Raw genomic sequence first — 17354 nt, forward strand, 5'->3', positions numbered from 1 at the left:
TCAAAGGAAGTTAAGCACCAAAAATAGTATAAAATTTTGGAAGAGTTATAATTTTTGAATAAAGACTCAAATGATTTGTAATTGGATTATCGGTATCAGGACAAGACCTTCTTACAGCGAAACTCAAATGGATGAATCGTTCTCATCTGGTTGTAAAATTTGTTATTCAAATTCGAATATTTGGTCTTGAATATGGCCTAATTGATCCTAGACCCAACTCATACTTAATGGTTTTGGGTAAGCAAAAGAAGTGATATTGAATTTCTAAATTGTTACTGTAACAATTGGATTGACTCTGCAACATTGACAGATTCAATTCAAAAGTTACAGTAACAACTTAGAGGTTCAATATATAAATTTGTTAACGTCATAATAAAACTATATTACTTGTCGAATCAACTGAACTCGGATGTTCCTATCAACGAATACAATAATGTCAACGTCGCTTTTGAAAAATTTTGAAAAATTAGTATACTTTAAAAGTACTGGAGCTAATGAAATATGAAAAGAAAATAACACAATTTTTTGATGCTTACGAGGTGTATTTCTTATGATTTAGACCCTTAAACATCAATTAATGTGAATGTATGGCCACTTATTAAAGTTTAGTAAGATATCTCATTAGGTTATAACAATGTTGATTTGATAGCCAGGATTTATGTCCTAATAATTCCTGATAATTTACTAGTACAAGTCTTTCTCATGCGAACCGAGTATTTTAATAAAACAGTTACTTTGGTTAAATAGTAAAGATTAAAGCCAACATTCAAAAGTTTTTTGTTGAAGAGAAGTGGTTAGTAAATTGATATCTTATTCAAAATTTTTCACTTAATTCTGCAACTATTAAATGAGATTGATTTGAAGGCAACTCGTAATACTGTGGTTTTTGTGTAATGTTTATTGTAAATCAATAAATTCAAAGAGAGTGGAAAATTTATTAATAATAAAAATATTATGATCTTATTTACATAATAACTTCTTTAGTTAAAAGCAAAGACAAAGACAACAACCATATAATATCAAGTAATATTGGTGGACTTAGGACTGTATTTGTTGGTAAAAGAGAAACGAAAAAGAACTTAAACTAAAGAGCTCAAATTAAGACATCAACAAGAAGTTACTCATTACTTGTATTAGATCACTTTTTTTTACAACATAGTAAATTTACCTCATTCAATAATCAACAAGCTATAATTCACGTGTATATAAATTAGTCAAACACTTCAAAGAATGTCTAGAGTCAAAAGAATTGCAAAAGAATTAGAGGAATGTCGTCAAGATAAACAATCAGGAGTTAAACTTGAATTAAATAGTGAATCAGATTTAACTAAATTAACTGGATTTTTTAAAGGTCCTCCTGGTACACCATATGAAAATGGATTATTTCAAGTATCAATAGATATTCCTCAAGAATATCCTTTTAAACCACCAAAAATGAAATTTACCACCAAAATTTATCATCCAAATATTTCATCAGTAACAGGTGCAATATGTCTTAATATTTTAAAAGATAAATGGACTCCAGTACTTACTTTAAAATCAACTTTAATTTCTTTACAATTATTATTACAATCTCCTGAACCAAATGATCCTCAAGATGCAGAAGTTGCAAAACACTATTTAAGTAATAAATCAGGTTTTGAAGAAACTGCTGCTTATTGGACAAAATTATATGCAAATGATGATTCAACCACCAAAAATGGAGATGGAAATGATAAAATTGAATTAAATGATTGTGCATTATATGGAATTGATGATGAAATCGTTACACAATTTGAAAATATGGGTTTCCCAAGAGATAAAAGTATTGAAGTTTTAAGAAGAATGGGTATAAAAAGTTTTAAAAATTTAAATAATAAATCAGAAGTTGAAAATAAAATTTTAGAAGAATTACTAAAAGAATAAATAAATAAATAAAACAACTTAATTGAGAAAAATGAATGTATTCTTATTAAACTCTTCTCATTTTTGAAGTATGTTTCTTCACTTGGCTAGCTTGAATCGTAACGAGACAACGAGTAAACTTTGGAAACATTAAAAGTTTGCAAATTTGATTGCCTATTCTAATGACTGGTTTTAAAATGGTACATTGGCAATGTTTGATTCTTCTGGGGACAAGTACTAGAGCGATTTTTATAGGAATAACAAGATAGTAAAAAGACTTTTGTAACATTGATTGTTTGCTTTCAAGTTCTGAACTTTCTAATTCCTTCAGCTTTTTCAAACTCTAAACATGATCTCTTCTGTTGGAAACACCATTCGACATTCAAAAAAGGTTTTGAATGGTTTTGCAATTTTGTAAGTTCTTCACTAAACTATCGAAGTCACTTAAACTAGTCATCATCTCCTATGTATACAAGATGCCGTTCTCCCAAACAAGCAAATTTCCAGGGGATTTACAATAAAGCAATCATTTTGAAATATACTGACCTTGATTTTTGTCTAAATTGAGCGTATTGTCATTCGTATTCCAAGTTGCCTCAAACATTCAAAAGGAACCTTCAATGAGTAAAACCTTGTTAGATCGTTACTTACAACTTTCACTCATTAATGGTGCCTATTAATGCTAGAAGAGACTTCAAACACGGATAATCAAATGCGCCAAACAGAATTTTCAACTTAAAAAATTGTTCATAAATTTTTTCATGTTATAATCTGAATAATGATGATCAATTAATTTAGATAAGGGAGTGGAATCATAGTAGCAGCGAATCAGCTTCCAACATTCAGACAGCTTTGACTGGCAATAATACAGATATATTCCATCAGCTTCCCGAAATTTCTTGATCTAGTGAGTGAGTGTTATATTATGTGGATCAACTTAACTACCATAATAAATAATAAATTATTATTTTAAATTTTTCAAACTTTAAATCGAAGGACAAAAGAAAAAAAAAAAAAATTATCATCAATTTTCAAATATCAGATCTTTTTACAACCAAACTAATTCTTGTTGTATATTCAATATCAACCTTACTACTACAATTTCAATATTGTATAATATCAAACGATTTTTCATTGTATTAAAAGTGATTTTATTTTAATCATTTATTCAATCATTTTTTTTTATATACATTTTTATAAATTATTTTTCATTTCAATTTTTAATTCATATTATTAATTTTATCCAGTTATGACAATTTCACCAAATTTAAATCAAAATGAATCTTTAAAACAATCACCAGTTTTAAATTCAACTAATAAAACTTCAACTTCAACTGATGTTTTAACTGAAGAAAGAGCTTCAAATATTGGATGGTATTTTATTAAATCTTATTATGATTTTTTTGTTACTAAATTAGATGATATTCATAAAATTTATCATCCAAATGCTTCTGTTTTACATGATTCTTTTCCTGAATTGAAAAATGGAGATAAAGATGAATTACCAACTAGTTTTAAAGCTAATGGTAGAGAAGCAATTAAAAAATGTTTCAATGAATATGTTTCATCAAATAATGAATCATCAACTTCTACAACAACAAATAGAATTGTTATAACTAGTGCATGTTTTCAAGTTTCAGTAGATAAAAATATTATTATTGTTACATTTGGTGAATGGTCTAAAAATGATTCTCCATATAAACAATTTACTCAATATTTTGTTTTAACTCCTGGTAAAAGAGAAGGTGTTTATGATGTTGCTAATGATATTTTAAGATTTATTGATTCAAATGGATATAAAGAAAATTCTAAAGTTTTAAATAATGAAGATGAAGATAAAGCTAGTGAAAAAGTAGTTGATGAAGTTAATGGTAGTGTTGAGAAAGAAGAAATAGAACCAGTTGCTGTTGTTGTTGCTGATACTGGATCTGAACCAGCTGAAAAAGAACCAAAGAAACAAGTTGAAGAAACTAAACCAGTATTGAATGGATCAAAGGAAGAACCAAAAGATGAAACTGAATCCAAGGATATAGAAAAAGATTCATCAAAAGTTGAAGAAAAACATGAAAACAAAAAAATTGAAACAGAAGAATCAAAATCAACTACTGAATCACCAGCAGCCACAAAAGCTGAAACTACTGAATCACCAAAAGATTCAGAATCATCAAATGAAAGTAAAGAAGAAGATAAAAAACAAGAAGAAACTTCATCATCAACCCCAGCTGCTCCAGCTAAACCAGCACAACCATTATCATGGGCAGATTTAGCTTATCAAGCAGTTCCAACCACCACCAAATCAACAGCTACAAAATCAACAACAACTAAACCAACTACACCAACAACAACTGTTAAAAAATCAACAACCTCAAACACTCAACAAAATCAATCTATTACAACAGGAGGTAAATATAAAAAAGAAGAATGGTATCCAATTTATATAAGAGGAGCAAGAAATACAGATGAAAAATTATTAAAAGATCATTTAACAAAAAATTTTGGAGATTTAAAATTTTTTAGAGTTAATCAAAATATAGCATTATGTGATTTTGTTTTAAAAGATGCTCAAAAAAGAGCATTAGAAGCAAAAGAAACAACAATAAATGGTTTTACAATAAGTTTAGAACCAAGAGAAAGTAAAACTGGTAATAATTTTCATAATAATAATTCATCAAATGGATTTCAAAAACAAAAACAAAAAAATTTTAATAATAATAATAATAATGATAATAAAGATGGTAATAAAGATAAAAAATTTAATGATAATAACAGTAATGGTAAAAAAATCAATAATAATAATGGTCATAATAATGGTAATTTAAAACAAAAAAGTGGTAAAGCAAAATAATTAATATATAAGTTTATACTAATATACATTTCTAAAAGATTAATTAATGCATGTTTTGACTAATCCAACCACTAGAGTGAATAACTAAGAGTTCAAACTAAATTTCAATCGTGAAAAATAAATAATGTCTTCAATTATGTAAAATTTTTCTATATACCTTCTACTTCTTACCAATCGCCAGGTACTAAAGGTTCTCTAGCAACAGGAATATTTCTTTGATATTTAGTTCCACCAGGTCTTGAAGGAGGAATATAAGGATCAGGATGTTTCCATTCTTTTAATTTTAATTTTGTTTCTTCAATTATTGAATCTAATTTTGTTGGATCATTTATTTGTTTATTTGAATCAAATTGTGATCTTATATTATTTATTGATTTTCTATATAAATCAAATTTATAACTATGATCAAATGCTGTACGCATTGCTTGTCTAAATAATGATGAGATTCGTTTTGTGTTTGCTTCTGTGAATGGTAATATTCCTGATGATGGTGTTGACATTTTATAGGATTGTATGTGTTGGTCGTTATGAGGATATGTTGTAAGGGTCAAAAGTTTGAAGTACTTAAAGGTGTGTTGTTGAATTGGTTGATGATTTAAGTTAGACTTTGATTGAGTACGTACTTAAGATTTTTTCAATACTTTATTATTGGCAGAAAATTATCACCAAAATAAAATTTGGTAGCCCAATTATTTTTAGAGTGCTTAGGTCAGTAAGACATAGTGTCAAAGAACTGTATCTTCTAGGTCGGTACGTTGGATAAAGTAAAAGCAAGTAATTACCGAGTTTAGCTTCTAACAAATGAAAAACATTACCGAGCTTTGTTTTACGATCAGCGTCAACCCACGAGTAATAGACTTTTAACTAGTATTAAGGTTCCAAGTGAATTTCGAAAAACAAGAAATAAAGCTTTAAATCATTATTAGAACGATACATTTGAAGGCTTTTTAAACCGAGTTTTTGATCGCATGATCTAAAATATTGACTTATTCAAAATTAAGTCCAAATTTCCAATATTGAAAGTAGTTGTATTCTGAAGCTTCTAATATTGGAACTTGAAAAACTTTACTAGTTTTATAATTTGCACCAATACAAAAATGATTTATCAAACAACTAAAACCTTGTACGATCGAAATTGGTAGTTTTTACCCAAGTAGGGAACATCCGACAAATCAATCAAAATGTCCAATCAAACCCCACCGTCAAGAAAGTTTAACATCCCTTAATTCAAATATATGCTAACTCATATGTTAAATCATGTATGATAATGTTACATACAACGTGTAAATATTGAAACTTGTTTCAAAACCCGAAATTTAATATTGAATTAGGTTAAACACCGAACTTTTATTTTTTTCAGTCTAATATGGAGAAAAAAATTAATTTATATAAATTGCATAATTTGGAATGTTGAAATTGAAGTCAAAATTTATAACAACTATTGATATCACAGTTATTTAAATTTAACAAATCATGTGTAGATCAGCCGAATGTTCAGTTTGTCGTATGTAATTACAAAAGGATATTAGAAATGGTTCAAGATCTTTGTGTGGGTGTATTAGATTATTGAACCACAATTTTTCAAATATTTGAAACATAGTTACTAACAATAAAAATTAAAAGATGGTAAAACATGGATTGGTTGTGGACAACATATTCCAACAGCAATGGAAGCTTATCCAAAATCAGAATGGTGTAAATGTGAATCTGCTTCTGGTTCAATACCTTTAGAAGGTTATCCTCCAAAATTTGGTGATGCAAAATGACTAGGTGATCCAAATTTAAATCCTCAATTAAGCAGTGGTTTTGAATTTTGGGGAAGTGTATTATTGATTGTTATAATAGGATATGTATTATATAAATTAATTTTTAAGAATGGGAATGGTGGAATTAAGAAAGAATAAACCTATGTTTGTTTTGTTTATGGACGAATGTAGGGGAAGTTTGAATTTTAAGGAAAATATTTAGCAATAAACTTTGAGGATTTATGAGGTGTATACTAAGTGATGATCCAATGAGGTCATTATGTTTTAAGGTTGTATTATAATTTTATCTGTATCTAATATATATGAACTATTATCACACATTATGATTGTATGGTTATTAAACTAATATCTAAGAGCATGAGCATATTTACCAACCACCAACTGACAGATTGCAAAGATCGAATTACATTAATCAGCGGCGAAAACGATTATGACCATCTTGAGATCGTTAAGCTTCAGCTTCATCATTTTATTCCCGAGCACGGAGAGAAATGTCTCCAACCTCAATTTTCCCTACTAGAAGATTGATTGATACTGTTTTTCCGTTTATTTTGTATGATCTTCTAACTGTTGTTGGTTTCCACCTTTTACTTTTCTCTTTAAGATTATTGTATTTTTTAAAATTGTTAATTCGATTAGATTTATTATAGTTTTAAATGTTCTTACCAATTTCTTTGAAATATGCTGTAATTGACCATTAGTTATAATTATTCCTATCGTTTTCATTGAAATATGCTGTAAATGACCATTAACTTCTACAGCATACTTGAATGAAAATGATAGGAACATTTACAACTACAATAAATCAAAAAAAAGGTGATAATTTGTGCATCTGTCCAAAGTTTGTGAAGATAAAACTTCAGCAAGCTAAGGTCTAATTTTACTAATTGAGCATCTCTTGCATCAATAAATTTGTTATTGGAATCAGTGCATCTTATACATCCTGAGGCTCAAGTAGGAACATCTAATATCCTTATTTTCTTTTGCTTATTTGAGTTCACGGCAACCACTTTGGCAACATCATACCAAGTACAATCTAAATTTGCATTAACTGGATCCTTTCAAATCCCCTTCGAAATATTGTGCTGAAGCTTGAGCCCGAAGTTGCTTTGGGTAGTTTGAAGCTTTGGAATGATCTTGTATTGCTCTCAATTTATATAGTTTTAAAGAATACTTAGATTCACTAATGATAGCGTCTTGAAGTAATGTTGGTTGCTTGTAGGTGATTCTGTTATCAACAGATACATTTAAATCAAATTCTAAATTTGAAATAAAGGTTTTGATGCCCCTCTCAACATCTGCATTTGATTTTATTGATTGATTGAGATTTGAATTAAAATTATTTTCTGTTTTAATGTATCCTTTATATCGTTTCAAAGGATCAATTTCCTATTTTGAATCTTCCTTTTCTTGTGCCATGATTTTCAACTTTTCTTCAAAAATTTTTTCCATTTCTTTTCTTTGGTTACCACATTCTGCATTATACTTGTTTAATGCAGCATCGACTTCCTCTTTAACTAATTCTTGAAAATAAACTTCTTCATTTTCAATGTCTTCTACTTCTACCCGAATTCTGTGTGGCCGCAGTTGAGGCTTGTTCTTCAACTATTCTTTCTTCGTTTACTAAAGCTGTTGCCACTCTTGAATTAGCTTGCTGAACTGGTTCCATTTCGGAAATATGTTCAGCATTGGGTAATTCCACATTAACAACTTCTCTCGTTAATGTGGCATCTGAATCTTATTGTTTTTGTTGAGTATTTTGTTGATTATTTTCAGCATTTTCATTATTTTCATTCGTTACGATTATTTTGCATTTGCAGTTCCCCCTTGTTGATTTTGCTGCCTGTTGTTGTTGTTGTTTGGGTTCAACATTATTCAAAAAGGTAAGTTGTATCTATTTGAAGAATGTTGAACCCAAGTTTTACCAAGCAGATTAAACATATTCTAAAATCATGGATTACTAATTATGCTGCTGATCGGACGGGAAACGGTGCTTTCTGCTAGATATGGCCGCAACCCAACCCGTCATCCAACCCGTCATCATGTCAAAGAAAACTAGTTTTCTGTCTTATCGTCGAATCTATAGTATTACGTAAACCGTTATACGAGTCGCACTGTACCCCTGTTATGTATAAGATTGTTAGTAATCAAAGATACGTTGTACCTGTAACTTATTATGATAAAATAGATTGATTTGTTAAAAGATTATGAACACTTCTATAAAATGGGGAATTTATATATCTTCCAACAATTGAAAGTAAAGATTTTGGTAGCATCTCTCAAATTAACTCACGAACTAAAGATTATGGAAATACAAAAGGATTATGGAATATTGAAAAGATGAAACGGTTTATACGGGTGTAATGTATGGGTTTAGAACGAAAATAGAATTGAATTAAGCCATAAAAGTTAAAAATCATATTATTTTATCCCAGTATTGAAATCATATATTAAAATCTTCTCATATTTAAAAAGCAAACCTCTCATATTTAAAAAGCAAACCTATATATATAAAAACAATTGATTGACCGATATAATTTCCCCCGATCCCTCATCCTGCAATTTTTTAAATTTGAGGCAAATAATCAATGGATTTACTCAATATTGTATGTAGGTGTGTGTGTGTGTGATTACAATATTGAGATTTCATTAATAATTACCACCTAATATCAATTTATTAATATAATTTTGAATCTTTTCCTCCATCACCAACATTAATTTTTTCATTTTTAACTTCTTCAACATCATCTTCATAACTGTTATTTCCATCTTCATCATTATTTGAATCAAATTTAACATTTTTTAGATCTGAGAATAATTTTTGTTTTTCTTCTTCTGTTAATTCATGTTTTTTCTTATTCTTTATATGATACATTGGATTTAATGATCTTAATGTTATACCTTTTAAAAATGGTAAATGTCCTGTTTTTTCTTCATAAAGCATTAATAATAAAGTAACAATTACTGCTAACCAATAAAGATTATATGATAAAATTGAACCATATGTTGCTGAATTTTGCCAACCTAATAAAGCATTAAAAACATCCCAACCATTATCAATTTCTGGATTACAACAATTTACATGCCAAACAGATTTTGCAATATCGTAAGTGCCAGGACCCGAACCATTTTCTGAAGCATCACCACCTGTTTGTATATTAAAAACATGTGATTCAAAATACCATATTCCTCTCGAAAATAAACCTCCTGCAATCAAATATAATATACCAGTTGAAATAATTAAAAATACCTGTAATGAAACAGTTGAACCAGAAGAATATAAAATAGTACCAACTGCAATACCAGCAATTAATCCACAAATAACAGGAATGGGAAAACTTGTAGCAGGAGAATGTAAACCAACACCACCTACAAATACAATAGCTTCTAAACCTTCTCTTAAACAAGTAATTAAAGGTAAAATAAACATACAATATTTTTTAGTTAAATAACCAATTTTAAATCTATCTTTCTTGTGGTCAGGAACTTTTGTTAAAGCTTGAGCTAATTTAACTCTCCATTTTTCTTTCATTTTATTAATTCTTAACATTGCAATACCCATTAAACTAATTAAAACTGTTGCAATAATACAAAATATACCTTCCCATAAATCTTCAGATTTTGACCAAATATCATTACCTAATGTATAAAACAATGCAATAAAAATAACTCCAATAATAATACAAATTATGACTCCTAATATCGCTCCTATCCAAACTTGATTTCTTAGCTTCTTATAAACTTTTGGATCAGTTGTTGCTTTTCCAATACCTTGTTTTAAAAATGCTAATAATACTGAAACAACTACAACTGCTTCTAAACATTCTCTAAAAACAATAAAAAAAATTTGTACATTAAAAACATTTACCATTATGAAATGTTAATTATTTAATGTAATGTTATTAATAAATGATGATGATGGGGAATGGTAAAGGGGGAAATTTAATCAATGGTGGAATAAAAAGAAGTATAAAAAGTTTGAAAAACTTGAAGAAGTTAATGGTTTATTTATATTGAAAATTTTTAATTTAGAACTTAGAGAAAAGGGTTAAGGATATGTCAAAAACTTTGTTTTAACCAATCAACAAATTTTTTCAAGTGTCAATATTGGTTCATTGTTTTTTGTTGTATTAGCCTGTTTATTAATTAAAAAAATGGCTTAAACTTAAATAAAAAAAAAATTTTAAAACCATAAATTTTGAAAATTAAAAATGTAAGGCATCAATAGATTTCAATTAAAATCAGACAAAGTTGTTTGGAAAATTTTCAATCATTTCAATGAGTGTAAGTTCATATTTATTGATTAAATGGTTGCATACATATGAAACATGTAGATTTGGCTGCAAAATTCTAAATCTCTGAAAATTTTTCTTGGTATAATTTTAGTTAGTGAGTGTATATTGGTTAAAATTTAATATGTAATGTAATATGTATAATGAATTAAATTTGTTATCAGATTAATCTATGTATTAGATTAATTAGATTAGTAACAGAATACACTACCCTCTTGTATTATAATACACTACTTTTATTTTATATACAGGTTTTTGTCTCATCAAAAAATTTAATGTCGTGTTTACAGTTTTAAAATACATTATGTTTGTGACATGAATTGGTTGTCATATTTTTTTTTTGGTTTTTCGACATACATTCAAATAACTAATATATACACTAGATCTATATAATTACAATTGTATGTAGGATTCCTAAGCATATTGTCATAATTTATTTTTGACAATTGAAAAATTATAGTTCATACCCCACTAATCATTTAAACCTAATAAACAAACCTAATGTTTAGAGAGATTCAATTCATAATCAGTATCGTATTAATACTATTTTTGGTATCTAGTAAATTTCCAACAATAACAACTTGTCCGGGAACTATTCATTATATTGATCTTGCGTATGAAAACAAAAGAACACCTTTTAGAGTGAAGATACCACCGTATAAAGTGAAAAATGGGAATTGTGAAGAAACCGAAAAAGGTTCTTCTGTTGCTTATATAATTGATTTAAAATTAGATGAAATTAAAAAATTTGGGATGTCTCATTTTTGTGGTAATGGAAGGATTTTGGACCAATCACCATGGCTTTGTAAATCCACAATACAAATATTGGATTCAAATTCTAATTCATATAAAGACTTTTGAAAATTGAAAAGTGTGTTGCTTCCAGAAACCTAAAAGAGAAATTAACAATTGATCAAAGGTCTTGGCTTGAAAATTCTGAACTGCTTTTATTTTGACACTCAAAGACTGATGAACAGGTTCAATATAATGAGATTGATGTTTGGATATTATATGATGCGTTCAAGTAGACACTTACCAAATTCATATAGAGTCATAGCATTTCGGATTATTCAATATCTAATTGTTAAATTCAATTAATAGTTGATTCAATTGATCCAAAGTTAAACAAAAAAAATTATAAGTATAAGCAAACTGATATAAGATCAAAGATAGGAAGACCTCACCTAAATATGGGAAGTTTAATGGCTATTAAATCATGGAAGTTACTTGAAAATTCTACTGAATTAAGATAGCCTAGATCATTTTTTAAATTTTTATTCTATATTCATACCAAATGTCTCAAAGTACACACAAAGTACACAGCGTTATATACATAATTATTAAAAACTAATTCTGGGAAGCAAATACCTACTCAACCCAATGCTTGATCAATACATTGTTATCAAGTCAACCTGGTTTTCTAAAGAATAAAGTACAACTTGTTCGTATTACATAATGTGTTCATTTAGTTTGTGTGATGTAATACGAATATGTTGTATTTTATTCTTGAGAATTCCAGGTTGACATAAATAACCAGCGACAGCATAAATGATTAAAGGTATATTATTGTCATATATTTCTAACTCTTATGATGCTATAACATTTTCTTTTAAGTTGTTGAATGAATTTATTTTTGAGTCATTGTGCCAGATCGAAAATTCTTCCAAGAATTGGGTCTAATTGTGCTGTGGACTAAGAAATATTTGAATAAAATTTCTAGTTCGGACCGCAAACTGAAGTATATTAGAGCCAACTTCAATAATTGATTTTTAGAAAAAAAAAACATAAAAATTTTATAACTTGTGCCACTCGACTGTAGCATCAAGCAACTATATTATATCGTAAATTCAGTATCATCCATCGAGAAATACAATTCTACGAGTTAGTCTTTCACATGAAAACAAATAACAAAGTGAAAAACCAATTCGTCAATATTTGTGAGAGGTTTGAACCACGGCAAAGATGTTTGGCATTTAGTCAGGAATTTTGTGTTCTTTTAAAATGTTAATTCAATCAGGAGATCCAAGTTTTGAAAGTATTTCTTCCTTAAAGAGTTTGACAATGCAAGCAATACGATCTTTGGAAGGAGATTTTCAAATTCAAAACAAATTTTAAGTTATCTTCACATGGGACTCCAAGCAAATGTAAACCCAGATTCAAACAAGGATACAAAACCTTATTAGTGTCTGACCACTAAAAACTATGCAAATAATTGGAAGTCATACTAGCTAAATGTCAAATAATATTTAAGGACAAAATTAGACGAAACGGATTTGAAACACCATATGGTAGCCAGAATATCACGTCCAGTAATTTTGATTTTTTAAAAAAGTGGCAACCAAAATTAAACACCACTTCCAATCAAGATAATCAAAACTCACCATTTAAATGGAGATATTTCTCAAACTACCCAAGGAAATATTATCACTAATTTTCAGTAACATCCAAGATATATCTATAATCAAAAACTTAATATATATTCCAGGTTTACAACATATTGCTTTAGAAAGGAAATATCCAAAATTTGAAATAAATGATGATCAAAATAAGTCAATTGAAACATTAAAAGGGCTTTTTCAACTGTTCAAGTTCATACCTTCGTTAATAATTGGGAATGTAAAACAAATCAATCAACTAATAAATGAACCAAATTTCAAATCAGTCAATTATGAAGTCAAGATCTTAGAAGGTACTTCATTTACTGATCTTTTCTCGATTCTGAATAAAGTTTACATAGTAGGTTTACATTTGGATCAATATTTAGAACATTTTGTTGGGAATTTCAAAAACAATGAAATCAAATCATTCCTAAATTTTATTGAAAGTACCTTTTTACAATCATTGACAATATCTCATTTCAACATATTTCCAATTCAATTTCCAAAATCTTTGAAGGAATTAACATTAGATAAAGGTCATAAAATTAAGTTGGATATAAGTGATTTACATCATCTCGAGTCATTTGATTGCAAAAACCTCCGCGATATGATTTCATTCGATGCTCTTCAGCTCCCACCACTATCTTTGAAAAATTTAAGAGTTTATTCCTGTGGTTCTAGAACTTTAGGTGATTTATCCAAGTATAAAAATCTAAAATTACTTCATATATCTTGCTGTCCTGAACTTTTTGGCCTAGTTATTACCCTGTTTCCCGATTCATTGGAAAATTTGAATATCATCAGCAATTTTCATCCTCAAAGAACAGACGAAGTATTCGAAGAAGAACAATTTAATTTTTTGAACTTTTCAGACTTTGGCCTGCGGATTCGTATCGACGCTGACTTTAGGTTCCCTCCAAATTTGAAGAATTTAAGGATTTGCGATATTATGAAGACCCTAGAAATAGGAAATATTCAGCTTCTGAACAAGCTCAACTGTTTGAAATTAAATGGAATTGGAAGTCTTGACTTAGCCGAGGTTTTAGACGGTTTACCAAGGAAAATGTCCGAAATCATCATTACAAATTGCTGGGTTCCAGCTGAAGGTTATCTTCATTTTCCTGAGCTGAAGCGGATTAAGTTAATCAATAATGACCTATGTTATGGTTTTTTAAAATCAAATTTGAATCAATTAAAATCTTTGATGGTGTTAGATATGTCTGACAATTATTGCTCAGATTGCGGCCCTAAACATGACCGACTTGACCCATTGAACCTTTTAACTAATTTGGAAGAACATGTACGTTCTAATTATGTTTTCAATTCACCCAATTTGCAAAACTTAATTTTGAAAAGCTCAAAGCCAATGGATTATGAATACATTTCGTCTTTTCAAGTATCATTTAAATGTGAAAATTTGACCAATTTGAAAATGATAAATTTAGAGGTCAAATCATTGGATCTTAATAAACTTCACAATGCATCAAAGGAATTGATAATCAACACTTTAAAATTAGAAACCATTCAAGGAAATTTTTCTAGGTTTAGTAATTTAAAGAAATTGGATTTAGAAAATAATCAAGTAACTTTCTCAATGTTGAGTTCTCAAAACTTCCCATCAGGTTTAACACATTTGAATTTATCAAATAATAAAATTGAAGATTTAAGTTGTTTAGTTTTAGATAATTGTATTCATTTAAAAGATTTAAAATTGAAAAAAGTAACACCAGAACGCACACCAGAAGGTGCAATTCAATTAATTAATTCATTGTTTTATGTTGATCCCCATATTGATGCAATTTTAACAAATTATGAGACCGAAGTGATTTTTGAGATTATTAATGGAGTTGAAATACATTCGTTTTTGAAGTCTAATTATAAAAAAAGGAGAATTTGTTAATTATTGCTGCAGCTTTGGACCAAATAATTTAGTTTTTGTTCCTCTATCGGATCCAGCCAAATCGACCACTTTGGTATTTGATATTATTCTTCATTACTCCAATACTTCCATTATCATCATAATCCTTAATAGCACTATTATTTTCAAAATATTATTTGTTTTGATGTTAAATTTTAGTAACATAAGATCTTGAACTTTGATCATTCATTGATATTATTGCTTTTGATCTTTTTAAATTCCTAAAACTCAATAGTTGTAAAAAGTGATTATAATTTTTAATTGTTATTTCTTCTAAATTTTCAAACAATGGCCCAATTTATGGATGTTCTCAAGTTTCACATTTAGTTTGGTTCTGTATGAATTTAATAAGTCTTTTACTGTTTCATTATATATGTCCATAATTGAAAATTTTAATTCATGATGATTTTTTTTTAGCTTTGACATATCATTTTATCAATCATGGTATTAGTCCTGATTGTGCTTGATCTTCCTTAATTGTATAAGCTTTATCAGAACTTGTTTGACCATAAGCAAGTAGACTTGCATACATTATATGAATTAGATTTAAAATCAACTTAATTCTAATAATGATAATAATACATTTTTCAAATAAAAATTATACAAATTCACAATTAAAAGATTTTTTTAAAGAATTTAAAATTCTATCAAATACAATTTTATTATCATTATGATAATTCATGGCATGGTTTGAATACGGGAAAATCATAAATTCAAAATTTTCAATTTCCCATAAAATAAATCCATCAATTAATTGCAATAAATGTTGTAAATAAACATTATCATCTTCTGATCCATAAAAAATTTTTAACATGATTAAACTTAGTTATATTATTTATTGAATCAATTTTATAACATTCTGGTGTTTTTTTTACCTATACTACATTGACATCATGAGCCATATGCAATCAAAGCTCTGGAGTCGGATTGATTATTTTGTGGTAACTTTGACATTTTATTTGAAAAAGTTTCATAATGATCTTTCAAGTTTCATAATGTTTCAAGTTTCATAATGATCTTTCCAACTCCAGAGCCTTGACTGCAAATAAAATGTAAAAGCTACCACAATATTATCAATCCAATTTTGACTGCTTATATTATTTTGAGGTTTATTTAAATATCTTTTCGGTATGTAATGAATCATATAATCTCCATTTTGTAACTGGAGCTATTGCAACTCCAGAATTGACACGGAATCAAACTTTCTAAAGTTTAAAAAATAGAACTTCACTATAAGACCAACCCCTAACTGGTATTCTATCTGGATCAACATATGATTTTTTGGACCAAATTGTACCAACAGAGATAACATCTGCGGCTTCATACTTACCTAATTTATTTTAAGGAAAATCTTTATACTTAAAACCTAATTTATAATAATTTTAATTATTAGATCCAGTTCCTCTACCATCAAAAGTAACAATAATGGCATTTAATTCAGTAGCAACTAATGAATTAAAACCAATACTCCATTTTTTTGTAACTTGTTGTGAACCAGGTCCACCGTAAATGAAAATAAAACAGGATATTTTCTATTTTCATCAAAATTTAAAGGTAATATATCTTGAGAATTATCTGAAAATTTTTCACCTGTATCATCATCTATTAATTTGATTTTAGATAATGAGTATTTTCTTAATTTTTTAGAAAATCCAAAATTATCCTCAATAGTTATAAGATTTTTACCTAGTTTTAAATCATTAATTCTATGAGTTGGAATAATGGGACATAAATCAAATAAAAATAAAAATCTACCACCAAATGAAAAAGATGATAAATGACATCCTTCTTTTGCTGCTAAAGATTTTATATAAGGTAATTTATTGTTTATAGTGTCAAATAAAACAATTGAATGAATATGTCTTTCAATTAATATATTATAGTTGGTGTGAAAAATCCAGGAGACTATTTGAATCAACTCCTTTTTTTCTAGAAAAAGCATTGTCTTATAAATAAATGTTTTAACTTTGTTTTTTGTGACACCCATTGTCGTCAATTTCATTTCGTGTGTCTTGTTTTTTAATATCAGTTCCAAACCATTTCATGTTTTAGTGTCTTTTAAAACAATGTCACGACATGAAACGGTAAATCTTAAAATTTCAAAAAGAAAAGAAAAAGTTAACGTTGTCTTCTTCTTCTACATTAAAGTTTTCCATTAAAAGAAATAATAAGCGTAGTTAGCTATCAAGTGATCGAACGATAACCATTAAAGTTACTGATTTATTAATGTAAATCATTTAATATTATGTATCTTACTTTACTTATCTCTCT

At 28.0% G+C, this 17354-nt stretch overlaps 7 protein-coding genes across 7 annotated transcripts; 3 read left to right on the top strand and 4 right to left on the bottom strand. All coding sequences in view use genetic code 12, as the record gives it.

Moving 5' to 3' along the window:
- Positions 1-1230: 1230 nt before the first annotated feature.
- On the top strand, positions 1231-1905 carry KGF55_001596 (E2 ubiquitin-conjugating protein; the record flags this gene model as incomplete). The annotated part of the gene is made up of 1 exon (XM_051756187.1): positions 1231-1905. The coding sequence occupies one exon, from the start codon at positions 1231-1233 to the stop codon at positions 1903-1905; it is 675 nt and encodes a 224-aa protein (XP_051615906.1).
- A 1228-nt stretch (positions 1906-3133) lies between these two features.
- KGF55_001597 (uncharacterized protein) lies at positions 3134-4729 on the top strand (the record flags this gene model as incomplete). Its single annotated transcript, XM_051756190.1, has 1 exon — positions 3134-4729. One exon carries the CDS (start codon positions 3134-3136, stop codon positions 4727-4729), a length of 1596 nt encoding a protein of 531 aa, XP_051615907.1.
- A 167-nt stretch (positions 4730-4896) lies between these two features.
- On the bottom strand, positions 4897-5229 carry KGF55_001598 (uncharacterized protein; the record flags this gene model as incomplete). The annotated part of the gene is made up of 1 exon (XM_051756191.1): positions 4897-5229. One exon carries the CDS (start codon positions 5227-5229, stop codon positions 4897-4899), a length of 333 nt encoding a protein of 110 aa, XP_051615908.1.
- Positions 5230-7542: 2313 nt separating this feature from the next.
- Positions 7543-10825, bottom strand: KGF55_001599 (FTR1 family protein; the record flags this gene model as incomplete). Its single annotated transcript, XM_051756192.1, has 4 exons — positions 7543-7754; positions 8062-8226; positions 9205-10322; positions 10815-10825. 4 exons carry the CDS (start codon positions 10823-10825, stop codon positions 7543-7545), a joined length of 1506 nt encoding a protein of 501 aa, XP_051615909.1.
- A 2350-nt stretch (positions 10826-13175) lies between these two features.
- KGF55_001600 (uncharacterized protein) lies at positions 13176-15065 on the top strand (the record flags this gene model as incomplete). The annotated part of the gene is made up of 1 exon (XM_051756193.1): positions 13176-15065. The coding sequence occupies one exon, from the start codon at positions 13176-13178 to the stop codon at positions 15063-15065; it is 1890 nt and encodes a 629-aa protein (XP_051615910.1).
- Positions 15066-15681: 616 nt separating this feature from the next.
- On the bottom strand, positions 15682-15897 carry KGF55_001601 (uncharacterized protein; the record flags this gene model as incomplete). Its single annotated transcript, XM_051756194.1, has 1 exon — positions 15682-15897. The coding sequence occupies one exon, from the start codon at positions 15895-15897 to the stop codon at positions 15682-15684; it is 216 nt and encodes a 71-aa protein (XP_051615911.1).
- Positions 15898-16530: 633 nt separating this feature from the next.
- KGF55_001602 (uncharacterized protein) lies at positions 16531-17025 on the bottom strand (the record flags this gene model as incomplete). The annotated part of the gene is made up of 1 exon (XM_051756195.1): positions 16531-17025. The coding sequence occupies one exon, from the start codon at positions 17023-17025 to the stop codon at positions 16531-16533; it is 495 nt and encodes a 164-aa protein (XP_051615912.1).
- Positions 17026-17354: the final 329 nt, after the last annotated feature.

Source organism: Candida pseudojiufengensis (assembly GCF_024610245.1).
Source record: "Candida pseudojiufengensis strain CBS 10847 chromosome Unknown scaffold9, whole genome shotgun sequence".
Lineage (NCBI taxonomy): Eukaryota > Fungi > Ascomycota > Pichiomycetes > Serinales > Debaryomycetaceae > Lodderomyces > Lodderomyces pseudojiufengensis.